Source organism: Tympanuchus pallidicinctus, unplaced genomic scaffold (assembly GCF_026119805.1).
Source record: "Tympanuchus pallidicinctus isolate F22 unplaced genomic scaffold, pur_lepc_1.0 scaffold26, whole genome shotgun sequence".
In the NCBI taxonomy this organism is placed as follows: Eukaryota; Metazoa; Chordata; class Aves; order Galliformes; family Phasianidae; genus Tympanuchus; species Tympanuchus pallidicinctus.
This window is the reverse complement of record NW_026294743.1, coordinates 9,753,186-9,772,249: the sequence shown is the minus strand read 5'-3', so window position 1 is coordinate 9,772,249 and position 19,064 is coordinate 9,753,186. Positions and strand designations below refer to the sequence as shown.

General features: G+C 39.1%; 1 protein-coding gene across 3 annotated transcripts in view; it reads left to right on the top strand.

Moving 5' to 3' along the window:
- The window catches only part of KLHL2 (kelch like family member 2), a 59,407-nt gene that overhangs the window by 22,938 nt on the left and 17,405 nt on the right, over positions 1-19,064 (top strand). For all 3 annotated transcript variants that reach the window (XM_052690176.1, XM_052690175.1, XM_052690177.1), the window contains one exon: positions 12,973-13,135. In XM_052690176.1, the coding sequence (XP_052546136.1) occupies positions 12,973-13,135 (163 nt within the window). The remainder of the gene's footprint in view (positions 1-12,972; positions 13,136-19,064) is intronic.

The following is a 19,064-nucleotide window of genomic DNA, read 5'->3' as shown; positions in this document are numbered from 1 at the left end:
TTGATGGAGACAAAGTAGTGGATGTGAGCACAGTGAGGCAGTGGGTGGTGCTTTTAATTAGTGCTGGCCATGGCAGTGGGTCACCTCTGCCGGTGCAGATTTTGATGAGTGCAGCATGCAGGTTCTTGTTCACCTCTGGTGAACGTGCATAGCTATTGATAGCGACTGTGATGAAAAATAATGTTTTGTAGCTGAGAATTTGCTCTGTCAAATAGCTTATGCTCTTTGTATGTTGTTTCTATGGCAACAAATAAGAGGTATTACTTTCAGACCTATCTATGTATTTTAGTGTCTCCTGTTTGCTTCATTAGTTAAAGGTGACAGGGTGAAGTTCCAGGAACTAGGGAGCAAAAGGAATTTGTGGTTGGGCAACTGTGCTCCGTCTGGCCAGCTTTAGCTTTGGTTAAGACAGAAATAAATGACAGGAGTATGAGAAACTAGGAAAAGCAATTGTTACGCAGGTATGGCAAATGTTGCTTCCTGACTTCTTTTTTCCTCTGGATACCTTCCGGCTGTTTCTCTGTTCTCTAAGTGGCACTTTATGGAGTCATAGAATGGTTTGGATTAGAAGGGCCCTCTAAGATGACCCCTGCTATAGGCAGGGACACCTCCCACTAGACCAAGTTGCTCACAGCCCCATCCAGCCTGGCTTTGAATGCGTTCAGGGAGGGGGCATCCACAACTTCTCTGGGCAACCTGTTCCAGTGTCTCAGCACCCTCACAGTAAATATTTTCTTCCTAATATCTAGTCTAAATCTACCCTCTTCCAGTTTAAAGCCGTTTCCGCTCATCCTGTTGCTATCTGCCCATGTCTCTCCCCACCTTTCCTGCAGGCCCTTCAGGTCCTGGCTAGCCTCTGTGAGGTCCCTGTGGAGCCTTTTCTTCTGCAGACTGAAGACCCTCAGCTCTCTCAGCCTGTCCCCATAGCAGAGGTGTTCCAACCCTCTGATCATCTTCATGGCCCTCCTCTGGACCTGCTCCAACAGCTCCGTGTCCTCTTGTGTTGAAGGCCCTAAAACTGGGTGCATTGCTATAGGTGGACTCCCATGAGAGCAGAGTAGAGGGGCAGAATCGCCTCCCTCAACCTGCTGTTCACACTTCCATTTGATTCATATTTGACCGGTGTTTTCCAGCCAAACCAGGTAGGCAGAAGGGCTTGAGCCTTGGAAGAGTGAAGAGAAAGCTGAATGGATTTTTGAGCTGTCTTATCACAGTTTGCAGCTGCTGAAGAGAAGTAAGTCAGGGAAAACAACTGAAACACAGTGTGAGAAATGAAGATGTATCTTCCATTTGGATCATAAGGCATGAGACTTGAATTAAAATCTTCTAGGGTCGTAGAAGAATCTTGGACTATCAACTGCCTCTGTTGGGGGGAGGCAGAGAACCTAGAATTTCTTCCGGAGAGAGACTAAGCCGTTATGGACTGCATCACAGATTTTCCATATCTCAAATTCCTTCTTACTTCAGAAGGTGTTTTGAGGGCTGGGTGCAAAACACTTGGTTCTACTTATTTGGAACGGAAAATTCTGGGTAGAGAATATGATGAGGCTTGAAGCTTGACTTCACCAGAATGGTCTAAGTAAGATTCAAGGAATGAATCAGAAACTCGTGGAGGAGGTGATGGGGTGAGATAGAAGTGGGGTTGAGACAGGAATATATTATAGAAGAGGTACTAATCTGTGCTCCTCTTTTTGGTAAACATGTGATTCTGATTGCTGTAGGAGGTGAATGGGAAGTCACTGCGGGATTTAAACAGGCATGTTTAATTTAAATGATAAAAAGAATAAAACACTTATACTCAGCATTGCAGCTCTAAATATAACAGCTGTTCATTTCCTGCATATTGTTTCTTTAATGAGTGATTTAGAGAACGTGTGGGTTGCCAGAGCCATGCATGAGCAAGGTGCCAAGAACTAATTAAGTCCCATTTATACTGAAGTACTTTGCAAGGTGCATGCTCTTACAGATCAAGGACAGTAAGGGAGGTCAAAAGATGAGTTACTGGAGCAAATAAATAAGAACATTAGATCAGTAGAGCATAAAGGATTTTATAAACATACCTAAAAGTAATTCTTGCATACCCTTAAGGAGAAGAAATTTTTACACTGAAGTGGCTGAGATGGTATAGAAGTGTTATATTCTCTAGCTGGCTGTTTACTCCAGCTTCAGTTCTGATTCTGGTAAATAAATACAACGCTACTTGTGATCCTGAGTATTAAAGAGACTACGAGGTGGTTTGTGGTTCTTTTTTTTTTGTTAGTGTCAGGTAGTGTGAGTGAATTTCAAACTGTGTATGTGTTACAATTCTGAGTGGTGCACTGCTCCTAAAACTCTCCTATAGTTCTTTGAATGGTCCAGAAATAACTGTATCAAAGGCTTTTGAAAGTCAAGTTAGTTGTAGTCCCTCTTAAACCGCTCATGTGATGAGCAATAAATAGATCAAAAATCCCTAGGGAGCTCAGGAGGAAATAGGAATAAATAGAATCATAAGGATGGTTTGGGTTGGAAGGGCCCTTTCAGATCACCTAATTCCAACCCCCTGCTATAGGCAGGGACGCCTTCCACTACACCAGGTTGCTCACAGCCCATCCAGCCTGGCCTTGAATGCCTTCAGGGAGGGGACATCCTCAATCTCACTGGGCAACCTGTTCCAGTGTCTCAGCACCCTCACTGTGAAGAATTTCTTCCTAATCATTCCTTTTCCAGTCTAAAGCCATTTCCCCTCGTCCTGTTGCTACCTGCCCTTCTAAAAAGTCCCTCCTCAGCTTTCCTGTAGGCCCCTTCAGATACTGGAAGGTTGCTATAAGGTCCATCCATCAAATCCATTTTTCTCCAGTTTGGTGACCGGTATATTGTGCAGGACAGCGCTGGTTTCCACTGTAACAAAATAGTTGTAATAATATAAAGGATGGATTTTTATCATTATTTAGAATAAGTAGAAAAAGATGTAGATGATAAACTGGCTTAAGTCTTTGTCAAGAACAGACGAAAATAGGAAATGTCACTGCTTTCTAGCTAAACAGTATGTTGGGCAAGCATGATGGCAGGCTGGATTAAATGTTGGAACCTACAGTGCATATATGTGTTATACGTTTATGTGCATAGACAAATTTGATGCATTGCTGTGTTCTACTTCAACAGCTTTTCCTGGAATGCAGTAATATACTGGAGTCACTTTAGGAAAAACTTGTTGTTTGTGAAATAGTGATTTTAAAAAAGGAGTGCACAAAGCCATGTTGTAGCTTGTGTATGTCATTATATAAATCATTGTTCCCACCTGGAAGGATATGACAGGAAGAGTACATTCTGGGAATGATTTAAAGCTGTTAAAACATAGAAAAGCTGTCATTTAAGGAAGGTGGATAATTCAGGCCTTTTTTTTTAAGGCTGACTGTGAAATAAGTAGAGGACAACTTGATGTTTTTTCTCTAATACCGTATTTGTTCCAAGTACCATTAAAAAGGGTAAGCGGGGGTAAAAGAATGAGTTATTTATGAGGGCTGCACCCCAGGTAATGCCTCCTGTCTTATCATGTTGGCCTACCACATCAAAAGAATGCGTGCTCTTGTTTGTGGCTGGTGAAAATGCCTAGCTAATTGTGGTGACCATGTTGAAAAAAGCTGCTTTGTAGCTGAGAATGTGCTCCATCAAGTAGTGTTTTTTCAGTTTTGTAGCTCAGTTTCCATGAAAATAAAGAGGATGTATTACATTCAGATTGATCTATGTGTTTATGCTGAAAGATAATGAGTTCCTTGAGATACACAGAGAGAAGAGTGCACGAAAACACCCGTGTGCATGCCTAAACATGTGACTGGGAATGGATGGAGTCTGTTGCTGCTGTGTATGAGGAGCTGCTTGGGATGCAGAACGTGATCTTGGGTTACCATTGAACGGACAGTGTTCCACAACAGGCCTCCTTACCCAGTAAGGTTTATATCCTGAATTAAGTAGAGCATGGCTGCTTCATTTCTGAATTAAGTTCACCTATTTTACTTTCCTTTCTCCTTGGCTTCCTCTTCTTTTTTTGTCCTTGGAAAGGGAGACAGGGAAGGGATGGGGAATGTTGCCAGTGCTCTGAAGCATCAGCCCAGTCAATACCAAGTTGAAGCACACATCAGTGAAGGAAGGAGGACTTTCACAGATTCCTTCTTGAGATGGCTGCTAAACTTGCTTCCTGTACAGCTGAAATGGTGGGTGAATTCCCTGACTGGTTCCAGTAGAGGTAGATAAAAGTAGTTCTAAGGGTTGATCTGCTGCAGACTATGGGATCTCATGCACCTTTGTCTGATGGATGTTCCTAGATAACCAGAGGTGAACAGACTATTGTTTTGGTCTAATATAATTATCCCCATATTTTCAGTATTAACATGAAGCATGGTTTGTGTCAGAACAGATTGTAAGTGCCCAGCTTCTGTTAGGATGTTAGCATTCTAAAAATGTCTTAAAAAGTAGGGTGGGAAGAACATGCAAATAGAAGAGCGTGCAGAAAGGAAGCATAGATATATAAATATATTTTTCTTTTTTCCCAGCAGTTGAGCTGGGAGAGATGCCTTGCTTTTCCTTCTTTAGACAGAGATTTTATCCATTTTGAACATGTTGAGCTGCAGAACTGTAAAGTTTTAGGTTAGCCTGGAAAATATTTTTGAACTCTGTTTTATGGACAGATAGGATTGGGATTCTGTTATGATAGGAGTTATGACAAGCTGCAAGTTTGGTGTGGCCCAAAAGGAGGTGCAGGGGGGGAATGGCAAACAAACCAGCTAAGTTGGTAGCAGTCAGGACTGAGATGAGAAGTTTTCTGGTTGTTAAACCCCAGTGCTTTCATTTTGCCTCTGTAGCATGTGCTTGCCCTTCAATTAGACATTAGTGAATAAGAACTTGGAGTATTGGTTGTGCTTTGTTTTTACTTCGATTTTTTGTTTTTGTTTTTTCAAATGGAAGACAAGGGATCCCATCTGCTCTGAGAATTCAGTTCTTGTATGCCTGAATCTTACAGGTACAAAAACCAGATTAAAATGATAATGAGTTTTTGTCATTGAAACGCTCCCTTTTTTTAGGAGGTAGACCCCTGTGACATTTCTGGGAGGATATAAATAAATATCATCTGCTGTAAGGTGTTAAGTGATGAGCAAAATTTTCTCAGTAAAATACAGGAACATTTTATATATATAAATATATATAAATATATATATATATATATATATAATATTATATTTATATATATATATATTTATAAATATATATATATAAATATATGTGTATATATATGTATATACACACACACACACACACATACATATACATATATATATATATACATACACATACTGTTATGCTAAAAGCTGATTGTAATCAATTACTTTGAGTCTACTGAAGGGCCTTTTATTGCACATTAATTGTTCATTTTGTTTCACTTTTTAATTCTGGACTTAAGAACCACCAACAAAATATTTCTACTTCATGCTATTTCTGTTGTTCTTAGTTCCCTGGTCTTCTATTAATAGAGAAATTGGTGGTATGGATACATCTTCTGAAGCAGAGATTGGGATGACAGAGATGGCAGAGGCTCTTAATCTACTGCCTCCGTTGCATTGCTGTTTATTTTCAGCACTGGCTTTATGGTTTGGAAATGGTGTTTCAATTCCTCCCTTTCAAGGCTGCCAGGAAATACTCCGTTATATTAGGAAAAAAATCCTAGTTTGTTACAAGTCAGTCAGTCTGTCATGTAGAATGAATATATGTCTATAATTAGGGAATGTTTTTTAAATGTTGTAGTGATCTTTCTTTATAACCAGGCTCGGTGTATTTGTCAGTGGGGTCAGACTCTGGAGGTGTGAGATGTTATGGTTACATCCTATAGATTAAGCACATCACCTAAAAGCATCAGCTGATGCAGTGTTTCTTTGTGGGTCAGCCTTTGCAGGAAGATGTTAGACTACACAGACTACATACCTTACATGGAGTAAGTTATGCTACCCTGCCTACTTATTTTTTTCAGCTTTTCAAGTCATTCAACAGGAAACTTCTGTGTTTAGTTTGACTGGCTCAATACTTCAGCTCCCACGATTAGAAAATACATTGTTTCTGAATGGCCAAGTATCAGCAGCAACTGGCTTTGTTTAGACTGTAGTTAGTCTCAGTTAAGCTTTCCTGTCCCTGAGAAAACATATAGATGTCTTTATGCAGCTGTATCATCTTTTAAGCTCTGAATTACAGTATGGTGAGTTATTGAGCTGCTGTTTTAGAGCACTTGCTGTGCATATGCATAAATTCAATGACCAAACTTCAATGATGTTTGTATTGAATCAAAACGCGTGGTATTTTTCTCACTGTAAGAAAAATCTAAAATTCTAACTAAAAATATTGTAGGTTCAGGAATGTTTCACTTCAAGTGAAATAATTTGCTGTTCTATTTTGAGAAACATTAACACAAGCTGAGGACGTGAAAGCTTGTTAACAAAAATAACCATCAGAGTTGGGTAAGTTGAAGATAGGCTGTTTGATGGTGGTTAGGGCACAGTTCTGACAGAGAAGATGTATGAAAATGCTCATGCTCAACAAGAGAACACAATTCTCCATTGGAGGCCAGACAGGTACTTCTAATTATAGTGCTTTATTTGATTCAAGTGAGCCTTCTGTTATTGTGTCTGCTTTGTGAACTATTTCCACTCTTTGCAACCCATACATAGCTTCCTTTCGAATCCATCCCAAAACTTTCATTCAGGCTAATCTCATGTGGTATCTCTCCTAAAGCCAGTTTTTTGAGCAGATCAGTTCCTTCCACTAAACTGCATGTGATTGTAGCTCTCGTGGATTCTTAGAGATTGTGACTCTAGTTAAACAGCAAGCGTGTAAACCAGTTACTTCTGCCTTGTACAGTTTCTTCATCTGACTCCACTTTATTGGTTGGGATCTCCTTAGTATTTTTACAGATCATCTCTCGTATACTCAGAGTACTGTGTTAGTGTGGTTGTTTGCCTGTTCTCAACTGAAATTACTTTACCAATGTGTCGCTAGTACTAAGGGAATGGAAAGGAACAGGACTGTATCTCTTTTAGTTCTTTTGATTCCTTCCTGCGATGCCGTAGAACTGCCACCCACACCTGTATTTATAATTTCATGGGGCATTGTAACAGCATGCAATAGCCTATAAAATCAAGGACTGTGAAGAAAGCCAAAAGCTGCATTTCATAAAGACGTGTGGTATCACGTTCTAATCTTGTAGCTCTTGCACACTGTGAAATCCAGTACAGCATCTTATTACAGTGTATTTGACATTGGAACAGTATGCTCAGCTTGCACATCTTGTCCTTGTAAAAATGCTGGTGAAGTGGAATTTGTCAAAATGCTATCTTTTTTCCCATAGATGCAAGTGTTAAAGTGTTTGTATCTGTTTTAGTGGTTTTATATGTGTACTCAAACAGCATCATTTCAGAGCAACACAGTTATTTTGTTAGAAATAAGGCTGATCTTTAGTTACAAAGCAGTTGTAATTATAGCACATTTAGATGGGAATTTAAAAAAACAAAAATTGTATTTGAGTGATTTTTAGACCACTCTGTTCATTTCTTTCTTCCTTGTGCCGTAGCAATATAAACAACAAGTTAAGGATTACCTTGAGATAATTATTTAAATAGAGGTTACATATTAATGTATTTCCTCAAGGTTTAATGATTTGTGTTAACATAGCTGCTGCTCTCTGAAATTGATTTAATTTGAATGTCAAAACTGGAAGTTTGGAGCATCTACAGTGAGCAAGGATGTAACTTGATGTCTTAGGTGCTTTTATGTCGCACTGTCTGGTTTCCTCCCATACCTGCTTTACTAGGTTAGGCTCTTTCCTCATGTTACTGATACGTTTTTCCCTTGCATGTGGTTTAAAAATAGTGTCACTTTTCTATTTTAGACAGCACACTATTCATTTCTGTTGGCATAGTCTGCTTTGGTTTTCATTGCCTTATTCATGCACAAAGCTGTGTTCTGAGTAATTCTTTTTCCATGCAATGTGATCTTCTATCTGCAAAAGGTTTTCCTCAAAACCTTTTCTGGTGTGCAGATACATCATTGGTGGTGTGTATCAATCTGCATTTAGGCAAAAATTGATAACATTTTAAAGAATCTCCAAGGAAACTAAAAATAGTGAGATAGAAATATTGACTGAAGCGTTTTCATACTGCAGGTGATACAAGTTGTCAGGAAATCCAGTAGCCCAAAGATGAAGAGAATGGAAACAAAGGTTAATAGCATGAGATGAAACAAAGCTCGGTTGCTGTATCAAATGGTTTAAAATCCTCAGGCAGAAAACTTAGATCAATTGAAATTTTACTTTGCATTGAACTTTTTTAAAAAGCAGGTGCAGTCGAGGCAAGTTGCAAAAGGATTTGTGCACTGGATTTTGAGCATCTCTGAGGATGGAGATGCAGCATCTTGCTGGTGTGACTTGTTCTAGCATGTAACCACCCTCATGGTTCAAAAAAAAATGAAGTCTAAGCAACAGACACAACCCAAGTCTTTTTTTTTTTTCCAGACACATCTTCCTCCATTCTCAGCTGCGTGTTATTTCTTGTCCTGTTGCTGTGCAGCTTCAAGAGCAGTCTGACCCTGTCCTCCCATCAGATAGCTGCAGACAGCACTGAGCAAGGTCGTGCTCTTGCCCTCGCCTCTTTCACGGCTGGGCAGAATTCACTGTGCTTGCGTTGTGTGAAGTGGTGCCAATTTGTGTTTGTGACCTTGGTTGGAGTGAGGGGCTGCGTGGAGTGAAATACAGCACTGAATATCTTCAAGTGGAAATAATGTGAAGCTTTTCAGATACGATGAACTCCCTTATCTGTTGTGTCTTCACAATGTTGTAGAATGCTGCTAGTTCAGTACTGACTGTGTTGCTTTCGATAGTCCATGTGAACAGGGTTTAACATTTTATGTCAGGTTTATTGATACAAAGATACTTGGTGCTGCTTAGTTCTGTGTTTGGATTTAGGAGACAGCAGTACATTGAAATCAAAGCACAAGCACAGTGCTGCAATTGCAGTGCATGCTTAAATCACCATAAAATGTGATTCCCGTGACTGAGTCTCCCCGTGCTCATCCACAGCATGATGGATATCCCATGTCACCGGGAAGGAATATGAGAGTTAAAGCCAGTTCAAGTCTGTTTCTCTCTCCAGAGGTTCTTTTTGTTGGCTGTTCAGATTTTATGCTTTTTTTTTCTTTTTTTTTTTTCTGAACTGAGCTACATACATTTCTCCACTGCCCTGCTGCTCTGGCTGTCTGCGAAGGCACTGCTCTGCTAATTATCTCAGGGAAGTCTGTTCAAACAACTTGAACCTACTGGTACAGCTGTATATCTGAAACAAAGATCACCATTGCTGGTATTGAGATCAGTTCAGTTAGCTTAACGCTACAGAGTGGTTGTGCCTTGCACTCTTCCATGAGGTCCTCACTCTCGCCCATCTCCTCTGAGCCTTCTTCCATTGCAGAGGTTTGTTGGTTACTCATTCATGCCACGCTGTATCTCTTTGAGACTTGTGAACTGGATGGGAACCCGCCTGTCTGAGCTGCTCCTCATCTCAGAGCTGAACAGATGTGTGCTTTGGCAACATGAACTAAGATTGCCCAGCTGTATGATGGTGAGCTGGAAAAAAGAAGAGGGAGAAGAGCTGCAGGCAATGACAGAACACTGCATCATACTTCTGGCCTGTGTCTGAAGGGATTGCAAGAGAAGGCAACTGCCTCAATAGGAGGATTGAAGAGGACCACAATGCTCATCCAGTTCCAACCCCCTGCTATGTGCAGGGTCACCAACCAGCAGACCAGGCTGCCCAGAGCCACATCCAGCCTGGCCTTCAATGCCTCCAGGGATGGGGCATCCACAGCCTCCTTGGGCAACCTGTTACAACTTGTAAGGGTTAGATAACGTGCTCTATCAAATCTAGCAGTGATTCTAAAATTCATCACCATTACTTTGATGCAAAGAGGAAAGCATATTATTTCTTAGTTGCCTTCTGAATCAATCTGTTCAGTATCTTTGCAAAAGATATTCAGTATCATTGCAAAAACAACAGCTACCACAATGAGGATATTTTTTTTCTTTGAATATACGGTTGGAAATGATTTTTTTTCTCCCTTTGTATCCCTATGTGTACAAAACAGTATGCATACTAAGCTATTTTTGTCTGTTAGAGGAAAGTTAGGGGTACCCCCTACTGACTATTTTTGGAAATTAATCTGAATTGTAACCTACCTCTTCAGAGACAGCAGCAGTTGAGCTTAATCCAAACTGCAATTTTAAGTTGAAGAGCATCGTTGTTTGCTGTTTTGTTTTCTTCTCCCTTCTCCCTCTCCCCCCCAACATGTAATTTTGTTCCTGCTTTCAACAGAGTGAGCCTGCCTGTGATAGAACTATCTCAAATGCAGGTAGTTGTAGCTCTCAGGCTGAGTTCAGTAGGTACCAGTGGAGATGTATTCATTGCTCTTGATGCCTAGTAGCTAAAGTGCAATTTATACCTTCAGTGGGATAAATGTGATGCGTTTTGCCTGTCTTTTCCTTTTTACTTAGCAGAATACACATTTGTGTATTTAGGTTTAAATGAGCATTTGCTTAATAACAGGGATGTATTAATATCTTTATTTTTACCAACCCAGTTTACCATGATTTAGGACCTCACTTAAATTTCATATAATGAAGACAGCTCTTCTAGTTTTTGTAACATTTATTTGCTGTTTACATATATGAGCAAGTTTTACAAGTCTGTTTGTAAATACAGGTATTAAATTTTCCCCTGCAGAATATTCTCAAATTTCATCTTTTCATTTCTTTTACTGTTTTGATGATGATGATAATTCTACACACTTTTCTGCTAAATCCTCTTACGTTAGAAATTGTTCTTGGAGTTATCCAGAGTGTGCAATTTCCTGGAGGTGTTCAAGGCCATGTTGGATGGAGCCATGGGTAGTGGATGGAGCCATGTGGAGGTGGTTGATCCTTGAGGTCCCTTCCAACCTAAGCCATTCTATGAGGAATTTACTCAATTGTGCCAGTTAACCCACTTCAATTTATCTAGGACTGTCCGAATTACTGAATTTGTAAGCTGGTGTGAAACGTTGGTTTCATTGAAATAACTTTTGTAAATAAATACTTACAGTTATCTTGCCCTGAGTTTTGGTATATAATGATATGATGGTATTTTATCCTGGAATTCATTATCAAAGGAATTATCCACAGAATCACAGAATGGCCGTGGTTGGAAGGGACCTCAAGGATCATGAAGCTCCAACCCCCTGCCACATGCAGGCCCACCAACCTCCCTGTTTATTCACTCACTGTTGTAACCAATCATACTGTAGTTCCAGCAAAGCAGTATCCATTTCTGGAGTTATATTCACATTTTCATTAATATATATGCTAATAAAGAAGTCCAGTGACCTCATTTTTAACATTGTTAACAGACTTGAAGCTTAACTGAATTTCTTCTTGTATTGTATGACTTTACCTGATACTTGTTCCTAACTATTACACACACCTCCATTTATTTTGTGAGATTATTTATTACTTTCAAGCAGTACTGAAGGCTTAAGCTAGCTTTATTTTGCTTAGCAGTAATTTATGTATCTTATTGTAGTCACATACATGTTTGTCTGTTTCATTTCTTTGATTAACAATTAATCAAAGAAATTAATTAATACCTGAAGCAAATCTTTTTTAAAAGATGCAGTCGTTCTTTTTTGTTATTTACCTTCCTATTTTTTGTTTTACACATTTGGATCCAAAGGTAAGGGTTAATATCTTGTGGAACAGAACGATGACTTTCAAACAGGCTTCCTATGTGGCACAGCCAGAAAACGTGAAATGAACATCAGTTAGGAGACTATTAGACAAAATCCTTTTTGTTTGTTTTTGTTTGGGTCATGATCTTTAGTTTCAAGAAAAGAACACAAAAAGTAAACAATAAGAGTAGCTCCTTAGAAAGCTAGATAGGTAATGTTGACAGTTATTATGGCAATTACCTGATTTGATTCCGCAAACAGTTGTGAAGATTAAAACTTCTTCCCAAGAGCAGTGAGTTAAGCATATTTGGCAGTTTTCATGAGCAAAGAGTTACATAGATCTCTTTACTCTGCTCTTGCAACTGTCCTGTTCTTCCTGTTGTCTTCTTGCTTGACTTATTAATTCTAACCAAGCAACTGCTTGCAAAAAGTAAGAATTCACAGGGGTGCTGCAGCTGTTACTTTGCTCGTTATTGATGCAGCTCTATAATATGTTTTCTTTATATGTAAGTAAAAAGTTTCAAGACTTTTGTGCTAAAATCTTTATATTTTCCACTGAGGATGGAAGCTAACATTAATTAGCTTAACTGTTTTTGAAATTCTTCCTTACTTTTTGGCTTTCTTTGTGAAATTGGAGAGGCAGATCTCATTTACGTTGGTGTTTTACTGGTATGGATTTCTAATGAATTATAAACTCTTGGAACTCTTATTCTTTCAATGCAAGTCATAGTTGTCTTTGGAGACTGTACTGAATCCATTCTGGAAAGTATTGTATAAAAATGCTTATTGTTGATTCTAGAAGAAGATGGACAATGTCCATGGAAACTTGCAGGCAAATAAGTTTTACATATTCTGTCACGATCTAGAGAACTTTAAATTAAAGCAGTATCTCATGTTGAAGAGTTGGAGGTGAGATGCAATTGTGGAGCGTTGGAAACTTGTGAGTAAATATTGGGAAGACTTGATGTGTGAGAATTATAATCCATGGAATGATTTCTCAGGGATGGAGATGTTTCTTGTGATCTTAAACGGCATTTGCAGAGAAGTGAAATGACACTGGGTTTTGAGTTCTTCAGTCCAGTGGTTCTGAAATTTTCCTTCACTTTTTTTATTACTGGACTGACTTGTGTTTTCTTCATTACTGTTGATAGTTCTCTTGTGTAAGGTCAGCACTGAACTGGGATATTAACCACCTATTACTTCTTACAGGTGCTGCTTCCAGCAGCTGGTCTCTTGCAACTGCAGGATGTGAAAAGGACTTGCTGTGAATTTTTGGAATCCCAGCTTCATCCTGTCAACTGCTTGGGAATTCGTGCTTTTGCTGACATGCATGCGTGCACGGATCTCTTGAACAAGGCCAACACATATGCAGGCAAGTTACCGTGAGTACAGAGCAGAGCTTGATATTTGCATGGAGATGCTCATGGATTTCATATTTAACCACGGTAACTGAATTTTATTCAGGGTATTTCAGAGATACATTTTCTGAAGAAGACTACCATTTTGTATGAATGTCTGTCAGAAAGAAGCTTTGCTCTGTAACACAGCTACAATGAGTACAGAGGGGCAGTATTTTCATGGCCTATCAGGGCCATGAAACTTCTAATCCAGAAAGAATCTAGCTTGCTGCTTGAAATTATTTGCACCATGACTCAGAGGAGGAACGTAGAAAAAAAGAGTTAAAACTCTGGTTTTAGAAGAGCGAAGTGGGGAAAGTCTTGTCTACAGTTTTTCAAGGCTGTTGGATGAAGATGGAGGAACAGGAGAGCATGTGGGAAAGCTATCTGTAGCCCCTGTACTGCACTAAGGGCAAGGAGTAAGGCAAGAAACATAACATATGAGTATTGTGTCTTGTAATTTGTCTTCTGAAAATCTTACTCATCTAGCCCAAGACTGCAAATTTTCTCCTGTATGTGTAGTATCATTCTTTTTGTCTTGACACCAACTAGATAGAGGTACATCTTCTAATTAAGCATGTAGCTCAAACAACAAGATATTTTATTACTCCAATTTTTACTTGCCTTCAGAGAACACTTGTCGTTATTTCTCATTCTTGGCTGAAAAATCTTTATATAATCTAAATTTTATTGGTAGAAGTACATTGTCATCATAGACTGTTTTTCATATCTGTGAGTGCACTGGCTCATCAAGTCCTGACACTTTCAAAATTAGGTTCTTATTTTGCTTGCTGCCACAAATTAAAAAAATAAAAAATAAAGCAATTCTGATTCTTTGGTGAACTAGTAGTAGCACTATTGCAGGGCAAGGGGCAATTATTCTCTTTGTGCTTTTTCTTTTGAGGCCTCAAGTGGAAAATGCTGAATTGAACTTTATGACAGATGCAAGCAGGCTGGAAGGAATCCAACAAAATCTAACAAGAACACATTAAGGAAACAGACTGACCTATGCCAAAGGCTGTGAGAGAGGAGCTGATTAGGTCAAGGCTTTAACTGATTAGATGAACTGATGATTTAGATTGATCTAAATCACACCTGGGTGTGCAATGTGATTTGCTAGCTTGCATTTGCATGCGTACGTTTGGTGGCCCTGCTAGGCAGAGGGTTGGAACTACACGATCCTTGAGGTCCCTTCCAACCCGGGTGATTCTGTGATTTCTATGATTCTATAAAGGCTAGAATCCTTCCTGTTTTCAAAAAAACATTTTCTGTTGTTAGAAATAGAAATTATTACCAAATCAGTAGCTATTAACAATCTAGTGCATTACTTTGACTGCTTTTGATACTAAGATAGATTGCCTAATGTAGATGAGTGAAGCATAAACATAGCTATGTCTGTAAGCTTTGCACAAAGCAGCATACCACTGACTAGATCTAATGCTTTAATTGGTTCAAATAGCAATTATCTGGCTATCTTTTTTGTGTTTTAATGCCTTGTGTTTTAATGCCTTGGGGTCTTGATGTTGACATCTTGATGAAGACATTACAGTTACTTAATTTTTAATGCAGGTTTTTCCCAGTGGACAAAAAAGCCTGTTTTTCATTACAGTATAAAATTAGTAACCAGGAAATTAGTATATTTGGGTTGTACTACGCAGTAGTGAATTTTTAAAGAACAGGACAAACTTATTTTAGAAAATACTACAAATTCAGAAATTGTGGGTTGTCAGAAATTGAGAGAGATTCTCAGGTGAGCCTCTTTACATGCAACTGTCTATGGAACAGAGGAACAGTTCCACGGTCACTGATCTTCCTCTGTCCTTTCAGTGCCTGCTGGATGTTTCATTTAGTTTACTTTAGAGCCAGCGAAATTCAATGCAGTTTTTTCACTTAAACTTTCCCTCTGTGATTTCAGCGTTTTCCCACTTGCTGAGCTTTGTAAACTTGAACTCTCCTCTGCCATTACTTTCAACTGCTGTCTTATTTATTCTTCTTTGTTTCTTCCCTCCCCACAAAACTAGTTCTACCTTGAATCTCCCTTCTGTTGCAGTGTGAATCAACATCTGCTTCACCTTGCTGCTCTCCATCTACTAAGCTTGCTTTGCTCATTTCTCAGTATTCTGAAGTCCCCTCTCTTCTGCCCTCCCCCCCCCCCTTTTTTTTTCTCAGCCAGATTATATTCCAGTCTTTCATGCTTGGATTTTCCAATTCAGCACACTCTCCTGTACTCCAGTCTATCATTTCATATCTCTCTATCCCCAGTGTTTCTGTCGGATTCCTCCAGAAATTCCTTCTCACGTATGCTTCCATTTTGGTCATCATATTCCTGGAGTCCTTCTGGGCCATTCGGTGAGCTGTCAGCTCCACTCCTGCTGTAGCTTCACTGGACCTGTCATGATTTTAAAGCAGTGTGCACTCTGTTCTTACTCTTAAGATCAGTATGTTATGTGTGGTTGGAATGTGAGCTTGTTCGTTGCCTGGCACTCTCTGCCCTGTCTTTGTTAATCCCTTGTGTTCTGCTGGGCTCAGTTTGAGAGAAGTATGAAAAAGAGAATAAAAAATAAAACATCCTGCAAATGATCCAGGAAAAAAAAAAAAAAAAAGACACATTTTTATTGCTTTTCATAGCTTTTATGAAATGAATAATGGCAAATTAACCCTGTACTAATTGTTAATAATGCTAAAACTGGAGATCTGCCTGAAATAGAGCCCAAACTGCTTCTTGCAGATGTCTAGGTCGGAATAGTAGGCTTTCTATTGCCATTTCAGATCTCAGAAAGATGTTCATGGATGTTTTCAATTGCTTTCCTTCCAAGTGTGTCTGTTTTCAATATAGTTTTTTTCTCCTGCAATTTAGTAGATTATAGTTTCTCTATCAAGAATACACGTTTGAGGAAGAAACAAATGCAGCAAACTCATGTGGCTGGGTGTTCATAAAAAGAATCCCTGGGTGTTGTCTTGTGTGAAACAGCTATACAAAGCAACTGTGCTCAGTAGTATTTCATTATTTTAACCTCACGAAACTGTATGAAAACCATTTGTATATCAATTTAAAAAAAAAAACCCTCAAACCAACAGCAATAATAACAACAAAACGCAATTCAGGAGCTATTCATGTTGGTTTTAAAACAACTAGCTTTTGTAATGCATGCCTTGGGGGGAAAAGTTCAAATGAATGTCAGTGTTCTCTGTGATAACTTCACTTGTGAATTATCCTGTGTTAATTTACTATTTGCAGTTGATATTTGTGGAAATTAATTTCTAGAAATATAAAATCTAAGACGTTGGCAAGACTTTGAGTGCAATACTTGTTGGCATCTGTGCTGTGTACAGATTATAGCCTTCCCTCTGAGGGAAGGTTTTGTTTAGGTGCCCTTTGCTGAGGTAAGAGAGACACTGCAAGCAGAGTGTAGACAACAGAGAAGGATAAGGAAGCTATTTGTTCTATCTGTTGATCCCATCTGGGACTTGCCACTCCTGGTGAAAGCGCTTAGGCAAGAAGGGCTGGCCTCCATTTCTCCTTGCAGTGGGCTGATCATCAATGTTGCTGGATTTGTCTTCTGACTCCCTGCTTTTCTTTTGTCCAATTTCATATCTTTTCAGGTCAGTGTTTTTCCTCATGAATTTTCAAGCATCCAACTGCCATCTTGGCATCACAGCACCTTTTTAGCCTGTTCTTGGATGGCTCTGTGTCCTTCAAGGCTCTTTCTCACAACTTAACATTTTTTTCTTAAAAGTCTGAGCCAAATGTATGTGGCTGTGTCATTTCAGAATCAGAGACAGCTGAACTCCCAGGAGCAAACATTTCAGGATTACAGAAGAGGATTATTTGAGTGTGGCAAAAATATCGTCCCGCTAGAGTGACTAAAATGCATCTGGATATTTAAATTCTTTCTGTTATATTTGCCATTTAATGTTGAAGAAAAAGAGCCAGAAAGATAGCTTTTGCTAACAGACAACAGTGACATAAAAAACAAATGATGCAAGTGTAGATCAAACGTTATTAGAAAACTGAGACTCTGAAGGTGGGACTAAAATCCCAAATTGCATTAAAATTGGAGCTTTGTAACTGTGTGATGGGGCTGGTCCTCTGGCTACTAGATTTCTATAATCTGGGAGAGCCATTTATGTAGGCATCATTATCTGATACCTATCAAAAGATCTGAAAATAGTGGAGGCTTGATACAAATTATTTGGAATTAGCTTCCCTTACAATTAAGTTTTCTGAGATCCTGGGATAAATTGGAAAGGCTATTTGCCATACAAGGCAGCTGGACCAGAAGAAATACTACTGGTCTTTGATGCTGAAGGTATCTGTTCTTCCTTTTTGTACTGTTTCAAAACTTTAGCTTTTAGCTAAAGGGGGTCTCAATAACCAGCTTTATACAGCCAAGCTGTTTGGCCTTAGTGTCATTCTGAGAAACTTCTGATGGGGAATCTTAGCATGGGTTGTGAAGCACGGGCTGCTAAGGTTGTACTTAGCTGTGGTACACTGCATGCTGCATTCTGGCACTATGCCTAAAACTTGGAGCCCTGACTAGATCTGGAAGCATGCATGTCTGCTGCAAACTATTCTGGTGTACGTTTGTACTCGTGAGATTTAAAGGACATATTTAGCAGGATCTTTCTTACAATTCTATTCTGAGTAGCAACGTCTGTTGCTATGCTTCTGTTACCTTGGCTGCTATGAGTTTCATGGTGTTCTAAAAAGCAGTTGATTAAGCATAAAATTAACAAGACAGAGTTTTAAAGATTGGTTTCTGCTGTGTTTAGTTCTCGCCAGGTTAAACTGGAAAAGCTTGTCTGGGTTCCTCATGTCCAGTGCCTTGTGATAAGCTTTTAGTGAAGACCTTTTCTCACAAGTCAGAAATGTCACACTGTGAAGTAATAATTAAAAAAAAAAGTTAAACTAATTCTTCCTAGATGTGCTTGAGATGCTTGAGAAATAATCACTGTTCTTGGAAGTGAATGTAAGGCCCAGATATTTCCAAGCTCCATGCTCTGCATCTCTGTAAAATAAAATAAATGTTATCAGTTGAAGAAGAAGCTGTGTTTCTGGGAGGCTCCAGCTGGCTTTGCAGCACTAGCACATCAGAAAGGCACAAGTACTCTGCTAAGCTCCGGAAACAGATTTCTAACAGAGTAGAAATAGTTGGCCTATAACACAAATAATGCTTGCAAAAGAGAGTTGAGGTATTTGATGGTGATCTTTTGTTTCCCAAACGAATAGATGCTGGATTACATGCAAAGATCTAAAAAATAGGAGGTTTTTTTTTCCTTTTATTAACTGCAACCTATGCCACTGATAAGCTCCAGCCATATTTTTCATGTGTTAATGCAGCTGTGGGAAGATGCACTGGGAGAAGATTTCTGGAAGCATAGAATGTATTGAAAAGTTTGTTTGGAAATGCATATTAAATAGCATTTTTGTATTCAGCAGTCAGTGATGCTAAATGATTGAAGCCTGCTGCTAATTGAATAGAAACGGGGGCAGTTTTCAGTACGTGGAGAAAAGCACTGGGAACAGACATTGCTATAAAAGCAAGTAGGAGATGAGTTACACTCTTTGTGTCACAGTGACTCTCTAGAAGGCTTTGCATCTGAGGAAAAGATTTTTTTGTGTTTATTCCTTTTATTGAAAGGAGATCAACCAGGGTTTTGTCTGTGGGTATATAAATGAGTGAAGTAGTCTTTGTGAATTAATCCACAAATGTCTGTAGCATGAAGTGTTCTATGCAAACTTCAGATGCAGTGTTTTTTCCCTGCTTAAGTGAGAAATACCAAAGTAGTGACAATATCTCTCACACTATCGAGACGTGTACCTTTTGGACAGGAAAAGCTCCAAAAGGAGAAAGTAATTGATGTCAAATGTCCACTATTTTCAGATCTCTCACCAGGCATCAG